Source organism: Acipenser ruthenus, chromosome 2 (genome assembly GCF_902713425.1).
Source record: "Acipenser ruthenus chromosome 2, fAciRut3.2 maternal haplotype, whole genome shotgun sequence".
In the NCBI taxonomy this organism is placed as follows: Eukaryota; Metazoa; Chordata; class Actinopteri; order Acipenseriformes; family Acipenseridae; genus Acipenser; species Acipenser ruthenus.
In genome coordinates, this window is record NC_081190.1 from 10,544,409 (window position 1) to 10,555,207 (window position 10,799).

A 10,799-nucleotide genomic window follows, 5' to 3' on the forward strand; every position below is an offset into this window, starting at 1 on the left:
AAAGCACATTAGGATATGTGTCCGTAGATACAACACACTGGGGGATGTACGCTTCTCTGCAACCAGTTGATATAGAAAACAGATTCCTCTGAATAAAACAAATGAAGCCCAAAGAGCATGCTACCATTCCCTGTGGGGAATTGAATCACAAACGCCTCTACTGGACATACGTTCTTCTACTCTTCAGTCAGCTCGGGTTCATTACACTGAGCTTGCTGCTTTTCACCTGGTCATGCTGCTTCAGTTTAAAGTCCCTTTACTTTAGTGTCAAGTTGTCTGCACTGTTAAAGGAAACTGCTGCAAACCAATACCAGGGTATCCAGCAGCACTAGGAGACCAGTACAGCAAATCGTGTGCTCCAGGCCAATACCCAATGCTTTCTGCTCACTATGTAGCTTTAGCAGAAGCTGCTAGGATTTTCAGAAGGGTCGTCTTTTCAGATTCGTGCTAGTACTGTTTTTACGGAGTGTGTCCATAGAGCCGCTTGCTTCAGTTAAGTGGGTCAAGCCGGTTCATATGACGACTGTAGTTCACACATGACCACAGCGTACTGGGTGCTGCAGCATAAGCATACTCCCGTCATTCTCTCACTCTCAGTCCCACCTCCACTCCTCTAGTACCATAGAGGTGCAATTATTTCTACTTAACTGCGGCGGCCGAGGTGCGAATTCGGCACCGATCGTTCAAAATGGTAAGCATTTTCACAACCCGTTTTGTTTTATCTGGTAGGGGAAAATCAGATGCGTCTCGTATTTGTCAGGAGTTAGTTCTTTGAGAGTTTCTATATTTGGTGACGCAATGCATCAAAATGTACCTGTCATTTTACAGAAGAAAAAAATATATATATAATTACGACAACCGTTGGAATTATATAGGCTGGTGCTCGTTCAGAATGTAGGTACTGATGTAACATTTTAACATAACGTTTTAAAATGAGATCAAAAATCCAAACGTGTACTCAGTATATATATATACATATTGACGTGTACGTAGCAGTGTTTTGAACTTCTTAGGTGTTTTGACGGGTTGTTTTTTATTTGTTTAGCTGTAAATCTTCTCCTGCGTTTACTTTTAAAAAAATCCACTGTCATGTTCCTTAGGGAGGGTGGAAGAAATTGGAATTGCTTCACCCCCTATTTATAAATAGTGAGTCCCCGCCCGCTGTGCGCTTATTGGGCTTTGGATTTGGTGACAAGCAGGGGCTGCTCGGATGTGTAGTTTTGCAGCCTGTGCGACAAAAGTGAAAAAGATGTTTACGTTTTGGGGTTTTAAAGGTACCGTATGTGCACCACATATGTTTTTACAAAAGGATGGATTTTTAGTTCATAGTGAAAGGAGCACGGAAAGCTTAAAAACACAAACTGAGGAAGCTTGTGTGTCACTGTGAGTCATGCAAACAAACTGGTAACCCAACAAAGTGCGCTTTCCGATGAATCAAAATACACATGCAGAAGGCAAAACTATGGAAGGTATCAAAAACATTCACCCAGGGGGTGCCTGTATTTTCTTTTTTGTTTGTTTGTTTTGTTTTGTGTAACTGTAAGTATTCGTTATAATGTCAATAGTGAAGCCCATATAACTTTTTCTGGCAACTTCTGAATGAAGCACCTTTCTGGAGGTGACATTTGATAGGGGTTCACCTTGTTCAAGTTCATGAGCCATATTGAAAATTGCTTGAAAAGTTCCCAGGTTACTTCCCAACTCTCCCACCCTGCTTGCTCTGTTCCTCCCAGGTGAACTTCACGGTCGAGCAGATCAGGGCGATCATGGACAAGAAGTCCAACATCAGGAACATGTCTGTGATCGCTCACGTGGATCACGGCAAGTCCACACTGACAGACTCCCTGGTGTGTAAAGCAGGCATCATCGCCTCCGCACGGGCTGGGGAGACGAGGTTCACAGACACACGCAAAGACGAGCAGGAGCGCTGCATCACCATTAAATCCACGTAGGTACTCCAGGACGGACGGGTAACCAAAGCCTCGCTCCCGTCTGCCAGGGGTTTCACTTGAAAGGGATTTGAAATCACTGTTACCATCAGCACAGCTCGAGAGCCAGTCACTTTCAGTCGGGAGTCTGTCAGCTCCAGTTTCTCTTTCTAAAAAACATATTTTAAAATATCATAAATCATGGACGAGAAATCAATCTGTTAAAGTAACTGTATCAAAAATATTGTAATAACATTTTTCCATACCTTTTATCCACCATTATATAGGTTTTAGATGTGCAGTTTTGGAAGAAACTGTTATAGGACACATGCATTTTCATTGTAAAACAGAAATATTTAGTTTGTAAGCCTTGTGCTTCCTGGGGCTCTCTCATTCAAAAAGAAATCATTTAGCACAGTTTGAGCAATCCAAACTACACAATAAGAGACATCCTGCATGCGACATATTAACTTATACAATTGGATGTGAGATATTAGAAGTAAGATATAAGAAGTGAGACAGAACAGTTAACCCCCCTCTCTCCCTCCTCTCCCTCCTCTACCTCCTCTCTCTCCTGCCTCTCAGAGCAATCTCCCTGTATTACGAGCTATCGGAAAACGACATGGCCTTCATCAAGCAGAGCAAGGACGGCTGCGGCTTCCTCATCAACCTCATCGACTCCCCCGGGCACGTGGACTTCTCCTCCGAGGTGACGGCTGCTCTGAGAGTCACCGACGGAGCCCTGGTGGTGGTGGACTGTGTGTCAGGTAAAAGCAATCGACCCCGCTTCACCATGACTGGGGAGTGTCAGGTAGGAGCAATCGACCCCGCTTCACCATGACTGGGGAGTGTCAGGTAGGAGCAATCGACCCCGCTTCACCATGACTGGGGAGTGTCAGGTAGGAGCAATCGACCCCGCTTCACCATGACTGGGGTGGCTCGCCTGGTAAAGGTTGGCTGGGGAGAACCCACAGGGGGCGCTGTCCGTGAAAAAACGACTGTGGTAATTTATCTCATGTCAGTTGTAATGGTGAGGCGATTTCTGAATTGAGTATTATAAATCATGCAGGAAACTGGGAGCATCTTGGCTGGTGATTCCATAGGGAGCGTTGCTTTGTATCTGGCCTTCCAAAAGTTTGGGGTGCAAAATCAACAGGGGCTGCTCCTCCTCACAGAGCTACAGTGGCCCCTACTGGTCAGGCACACTGTGAGCTCAAAGTGGACACCTTCGGGATTGGTCTGTGTCCTCCAGAGAGCTGGTAGCTCACCAACATCTGCTGTCATGCTTCTGGGGCAATTGGCTTGGTGGATAATACAGTCTGAATTGGGAAAGAGAAACAGGAGGCACACAGATTGAAGTTTCATCAGATCTGGGGACAGGGTTCTATGCTGGAGCTCCCGAATCTGAAGAGACTCTACATTATTACCCCGCTAAGGCTCCATGTGTGCGTGTGCTCCTGTGCAGGGGTGTGTGTGCAGACAGAGACAGTGCTGCGGCAGGCCATCGCTGAGCGGATCAAGCCGGTTCTGATGATGAATAAGATGGACCGGGCCCTGCTGGAGCTGCAGCTGGAGCCGGACGCGCTCTTCCAGACGTTCCAGCGCATCGTGGAGAATGTGAACGTCGTCATCTCCACCTACGGGGAGGGCGAGGCCGGGCCCATGGGCAACATCATGGTGAGAGAGACACACAGCACCTCACACATCACCTCAATCTCATACTGTTCTGCCAGAGCACCCCTCACTTTATCACTTTGGTTATATGTCAGTAATTTAAAATAGTGCTTACTGTCTGGTTTCATAGATCCAATTAGCCATTAGTACTTATCTGGGTGGGATTACCGATTCCAAGATTACTTAGATACTTAGGTACTGTTCTTACTTAGAACTTTCCAATAGTGATGCTTTGAAACCTGCTGGATTTCATTTTATAATATATAGTTAAATAGGAATAGCTAAACAGTAAACCTAATCTTAATTGTAATCAATTTTCATCCTGCTATAATCTGTCTGATAAAAGCCATCACATAAAAAGAACTGTCCGTTACAAAGACATTTTTCCTACGGCTGTATCACATCAATGTCAGGGTCTGCTGTATGTAAATATATATACAATAGTGAGATGTGGGTGTTGGTGCTGTTTGAACCCAGGTGGATCCGGTCATTGGTACCGTGGGGTTTGGGTCGGGGCTGCACGGCTGGGCCTTCACTCTGAAGCAGTTTGCTGAGATGTACGTGGCCAAGTTCACTGCCAAGGGAGACAAGGGGTCCCAGCTCCCCCCCACAGACAGAGCCAAGAAAGTAGAGGACATGATGAAGAAACTGTGGGGAGACAAGTGAGTATCAGAACACACACTGAACACTACACACTGAACACTACACACTGAACACTACACACTGAACACTACACTGAAAACACACTGAACACTACACTGACCACTACACACTGAACACACACTGAACACTACACACTGAACACTACACAAGTGAGTGCCACTGTACACATGGACAACTGTACAGACGTGAGTATCACTGCACACACACACACAACACTATACACAAGTGAGTATCCCTATACCACACTGAGTACCGCTACACATGCTGAACACTACTGTACGTATGTGAGCATTCTGTACACATGGTATTCACAACACTTTTCATTTCTTCAGGTACTTTGACCCAGCCGCTGGGAAATTCAGCAAGACCTCCACCAATGCAGAAGGCAAGAAGCTGCCCCGCACCTTCTGCCAGCTAATCCTGGATCCCATCTTCAAGGTGCATTCCTCCAGTCACCCACAGGGGGAGCCCAATTCAGAAAACTGCGAGGGCTGCTTTAAGAGATGCATTTCACCAAGAGCACTGTCAAAAGTGTTCTTATAGGTTCAGCAGGTCTGTGCAAAATGAGAATGAACTGCTGAAAAATGGTTCAAGGACTGCAAAATTTAATGTTAAAACAGTCCTCAACAAAATTCCTTAAAACAACACATAAAGTTTTGTGAATTGGTCCTGGTATTGCATTGATTCTTATACAGTGCGTATAGTAGGTGTCAACCAGAGAGAAACCAGGCTTATTTACAATAATCTACAGTCTCAAAGCACCAGCTTCGAATTGTGGTAGCCCTTACTTTAAACAATAATTTTAACAGAACAAAACCTACATTTGCTTTACCAAAATACCAAAGTTCTCTTTCATGTGTGACACAGAGTGTACTGTAAATGAAATGAAAGGTTATAATATTCTTTCTACACCATCTTCCTCCCCACCCTTAGGTCTTCGATGCAATCATGAACTTCAAGAAGGAGGAGACTGCCAAGCTCATCGAGAAACTGGACATCAAGCTGGATGCTGAGGACAGGGAGAAAGAGGGCAAGCCGCTGCTCAAGGTAACGTACCTGCAGGCCCCTGTCCCATGGCAGCTACTATAGGGCACTGTAGGGTCAACGAAGGCTAAACAAACAGCACTGGAGCTCAGCACAGCTATAAAGTAAGCAGTTGTGGGAGTATGTTTTCCAGCTCAACCGACCCAGGACACAGGAACAAGGAATTAATAAAGTGGGGTACATTTGACCTCGTGTATGTTCTGTGTCTGGAACAACATTGTAACACAGAGGCTCGTGTCTCTCTGTGATTGACACCAGTGTCTGTGCTGCTCTGTGCTCTGCTCGTGTCTCTGTGTTATTGACACCAGTGTCTGTGCTGCTCTGTGCTCTGCAGGCTGTGATGCGTCGCTGGCTTCCTGCTGGAGAGGCTCTGCTCCAGATGATCACCATCCACCTGCCCTCCCCGGTCACTGCTCAGAGGTACCGCTGTGAGCTGCTGTATGAGGGACCCGGGGATGATGAGGCTGCCATGGGTAAGAACAGCCTCCCCTATACCCCCTACCCCAACACTACACCCTCCCATCCCCCAACGTGAGCTGCTGTATGAGGGACCTGGGGACGACGAGGCTGGCATGGTGAAGAACAGCCTCCCATAACCTCCAGCCCACCCTCGTGGTCCCTCTTTCGTTAAAGTTAAAACTATTGTTTTACTTTAATTTGGAATGTAGAGTACAGTAGTACCATACTGAAAAAGAGAAATGCATTTAGACAAGTCTCTTTGAAATATCTTCATGTAGCAAATTAAAATATCTAAAAAAAGCAAGCAAAAACAAAACCAAAAAAAACATTATTTAAAACAAGAAAGGGGCAGCGGGTGAAGACAACAGTAGAGTGAGAAAACGCAGAAGTATTGATTTGATTGGGCTGCATGGGTTTTCAGCAAGTGAATGTGCTTTCAATATCCTGGCTAGAGATAATTACAGTACAGATGATCACGCCCAGTCTCACAGGCATCCTGTCAGATGGTAAGATGCATTAAGTACAGGTACGGGAGTAGCAGGTAGACAGAGGGAGGTGCCAGTGACTGTGCCTGGCATTGAGTACGATGCTTGTTAAACATTAATGTTATTGGGCCTCGTCTTGGACAAAGCCTAATGAAATGTGCGTAGGTGTGAAGAACTGTGACCCCAAGGCCCCTCTCATGATGTACATCTCAAAGATGGTCCCCACGACCGATAAGGGCCGCTTCTACGCCTTCGGGCGCGTCTTCTCGGGGATCGTCGCCACAGGACAGAAGGTGCGCATCATGGGCCCAAACTACACCCCCGGCAAAAAGGAAGACCTGTACCTGAAACCTATCCAGAGGTGAGAGGAGTGAAACAGTGGAGGGGGTGAGAGAGTAAGACAGTGGAGAGGGGTAAGAGAGTGAGATAGTAGAGAGGGGTGAGATAGTGGAGATGAGTGAGAGTGGAGAAGAGTGAGTGGATAGGGGTGAGATAGTGGCAAATGGTTAGAGGGGGTGAGTGAGAAAGTGGAGAGGGGTGAGAGTGGATAGGGGTGAGTGAGATAGTGGAGAGGGGTGAGAGTGAGATAGTGGAGAGGGGTGCGAGAGTGGAGAGGGGTGCGAGAGTGGAGAGGGGTGAGATAGTGTAGAGGGGTAAGAGTGAGAGAATGGAGAGGGGTGAGAGTGAGACAGTGGAGAGGGGTAAGAAAGTGAGATAATGGAGAGGAGTGAGAGAGTGAGATAGTGGAGAGGGGTAAGAGGGGAGAGGGGTGAGAGAGAGGGGTGAGAGAGTGGAGAGAGGGGAGAGAGTGAGATAGTGGAGAGGGGTGAGAGAGTGAGATGCAGTCTTTACCTGCTAGATCATTGACAACAGTTAAGTATCCCGGGCCAAAGTCACTTAACAAAAGAAAAGGTCAATTGTCTATCTTTAATGTAATATGTGTTTTGTGTGTACAAAGATATTTAAAAATATGTGGTTTAAAGCAAGTTTCCAAATTCTTTGGTCCTCTTCTACTTAGAACTCGATTGGAACTTTGTTGGTGTGTATATAAAAGTTTCCCTCTCCTCTCCTCTCCTCTCCTCGCCTCTCCAGGACTATTCTAATGATGGGGCGATATGTGGAGCCCATCGAGGACGTGCCGTGTGGTAACATCGTGGGTCTGGTGGGCGTGGATCAGTACCTGGTGAAGACCGGCACCATCTCCACCTTCGAGCACGCCCACAACATGAGGGTGATGAAGTTCAGTGTGAGCCCTGTGGTGCGTGTGGCTGTGGAGGCGAAGAACCCGGCTGACCTGCCCAAATTAGTGGAGGGGCTGAAGAGACTCGCCAAGTCAGACCCCATGGTCCAGGTAAGGGGAGAGGAAAGGAAAGGAGAGGGGAAAAAACACCCCCATTGCAGTGCATCATTGAGAATCTGATCTCCTGTCAGTGTTGCAGTACGTCATTGAAGGGTTTGGTCTCTTGTTCTGTTGCATCATTGAGGGGTCTGATCTGTCTCTGTTGCATCATTGAGGGGTCTGATCTGTCTCTGTTGCATCATTGAGGGGTCTGATCTGTCTCTGTTGCATCATTGAGGGGTCTGATCTCTGTCTCTGTTGCATCATTGAGGGGTCTGATCTGTCTCTGTTGCATCATTGAGGGGTCTGATCTCTGTCTCTGTTGCATCATTGAGGGGTCTGATCTGTCTCTGTTGCATCATTGAGGGGTCTGACCTCTGTCTCTGTTGCATCATTGAGGGGTCTGATCTCTGTCTCTGTTGCATCATTGAGGGGTCTGATCTGTCTCTGTTGCATCATTTGAGGGGTCTGATCTCTGTCTCTGTTGCATCATTGAGGGGTCTGATCTCTGTCTCTGTTGCATCATTGAGGGGTCTGATCTCTGCCTCCTGTCTCTGTGTTGCAGTGCATCATTGAGGAGTCTGGGGAACACATTGTGGCCGGGGCTGGGGAACTGCATCTGGAAATCTGCCTGAAGGATCTGGAGGAAGACCACGCCTGCATCCCGCTGAAGGTGAGAGGAGTTGCTGCAGACGGTGCTACAGTAATTTATTTATACCCCCTTCATTCACTGCATTTATAATTGCACCATGTTAAGTTTTTTGTCTGTGCAGTACTTGTATAATGCTTGTTGGTGTCGTACCCTTAAACACTCAATCAGAAACAATAAGAAAAGTCAAGTTTCCGCCAAAACACTTGCCTGCTTGAATATAGTTTTACCCCAATAGAGTTCACATAAACAGTTTCAAAAGAAAAGTTACAATTGTTTATATAGGGGAGCCCTGCTCTAAACCACGGTCGGCACTCTCCCTCCCTTTAACTGTGCCTGAACCCACAGAAATCAGACCCGGTGGTGTCGTACCGCGAGACGGTGAGCGAGGAGTCGGACCAGGTGTGCCTGTCCAAGTCCCCCAACAAGCACAACCGCCTGTACATGAAGGCTCGCCCCTTCCCAGACGGGCTGGCCGAGGACATTGACAAGGGAGATGTGAGCGCGCGGCAGGAGCTGAAAACCCGCGGCAGATACCTGGCAGAGAAGTACGAGTGGGACGTATCCGAGGCACGCAAGATCTGGTGCATGGGGCCTGACGGGAACGGACCCAACATCCTGCTGGACGTGACCAAGGGGGTGCAGTACCTCAACGAGATCAAGGACAGCGTGGTGGCCGGCTTCCAGTGGGCAACCAAGGAGGTGAGCAGGGGCAACCCCGAGAAATACAGTACAAGGCTGCAGTGCTGGTATAGAGCAGTTACTCAGATAGCTGTAAATACTGTAAATAATTAAATTTGCTCTATATAGGTGTGCTTTAGCACAAGTTATTGAGTGTATCATAATCTGGGGGTGTGCAAGGGCTTCCTGTTCCATGTGCCTTGTAACTCAAACATTATTACATAGTATGCATGCTGTGGTTGTTGATCTTGGTGATCTTTGCTGTGCTGTGATGTGATGTGCAGTCTGTGCTCTCCTCAGGGCGTGCTCTGTGAAGAGAACATGCGTGCCGTGCGCTTTGATATCCAAGATGTGACTCTGCATGCCGATGCAATCCACCGTGGGGGTGGCCAGATCATCCCTACAGCCCGTAGAGTGTTGTATGCATCGGCGATCACCGCGCAGCCACGACTCATGGAGCCCATCTACCTAGTGGAGATACAGGTACAGAGAGAGAGGCAAAGAGACACATACATAGACACACACACTGCAGCCACGACTCAGGGAGCCCATCTACCTAATGGAGAGAGAGAGAGATACATACATACATACATACATACATACATACATACATAGACACACACACTGAAGCCACGACTCATGGAGCCCATCTACCAGTGGAGATACAGGTACAGAGAGAGAGAGACTGCAGAAAATGCAGAAGTACTGGAGGCTGGGGCATTTGCTGCTCATTTTAAGTTACTGTACAAAGACCTTGCTCACTCCCAGTAATACCCTATAATACTATACCCTATAATACTAGTCAGAAAGGTGTGTGGGTTCTCTCTGCAGTGTCCGGAGCAGGTGGTGGGAGGGATCTACGGTGTGCTGAACAGGAAGCGTGGTCACGTGTTTGAGGAGTGTCAGGTTACAGGGACACCCATGTTCATCGTCAAAGCGTACCTGCCTGTGAACGAGTCTTTCGGTAAGCTCAGCATTTTCCACATGCTTGGATACCTGACCTTTTTTTTTACGCGTTTCCGTACTTCAGGACCAACACCACACATATTTGAGACAGAATGGTGTTTTGTTTAATGATTAAGCCAGAATAAAGGGCATGAAACAAGGCAGTAGACCTAACCCCCCCAATTTTTTTTATTTTCTAATGGCTGTACGGTTGTATTATAAGTTTAAAAGCTTATGTTTATTAACAGTATGCATTATTCCAGGGTGGTGTAATACAGACAGTTTTCATGGGTATAACATACAAACTGCAGCACTGTTTTAACCTAATATTAAACAGGTTTGCAAGCAAATATTGAGAAAAAGGGGACAAATCAGAGCAAGCAGGACTAACCTAATCCACTTATTGTGGATTTCTGTTGCGACCACAAAGGTCTGGTTTAGCACACTGAACTTGATCTAGTCTAACTGAGGATCCCATTGATCTAATCAATTCATGGTACCAATTGGGAATAGCAACGGTACTAACGTTAGTCCAGGCAAGGGGCTCAGACACACTTCATCCCCGTTGGGTGCATCAAGTGGACTTGGTACACTGCAGTCGACTCGTAGCTTGTTGAATTCCCTTTTATTTCATCTCCACTCAGGTTTCACAGCGGACTTGAGGTCCAACACTGGAGGCCAGGCCTTCCCACAGTGCATCTTCAACCACTGGCAGATCCTCCCTGGAGACCCCTTCGATCCCAAAAGCCGGCCCTACCAGGTGGTAGCAGAGACCCGCAAGCGCAAGGGGCTGAAGGAGGGCATCCCTGCCCTGGACAACTTCCTCGACAAACTCTGAACACGCCTGCATCTGTCACTTGTCATGCACTTCAGCATTGTAAAATCACTTAAAAAAAAAAAAAAAAAAGTATAATAAAAAAGACAAAACGTAA

General features: G+C 47.0%; 1 protein-coding gene across 1 annotated transcript; it reads left to right on the forward strand.

Annotated features, from left to right (window-relative positions):
* The first annotated feature begins 542 nt into the window (after window positions 1-542).
* On the forward strand, window positions 543-10,799 carry LOC131697782 (elongation factor 2). Its single transcript, XM_058989058.1, has 15 exons — window positions 543-691; window positions 1,734-1,948; window positions 2,514-2,695; window positions 3,394-3,605; window positions 4,080-4,264; window positions 4,598-4,703; window positions 5,199-5,312; window positions 5,644-5,782; window positions 6,419-6,614; window positions 7,346-7,604; window positions 8,158-8,265; window positions 8,590-8,943; window positions 9,223-9,405; window positions 9,754-9,886; window positions 10,512-10,799. Exons 1-15 carry the CDS (start codon window positions 689-691, stop codon window positions 10,703-10,705), a joined length of 2,583 nt encoding a protein of 860 aa, XP_058845041.1. The 5' UTR covers window positions 543-688; the 3' UTR covers window positions 10,706-10,799.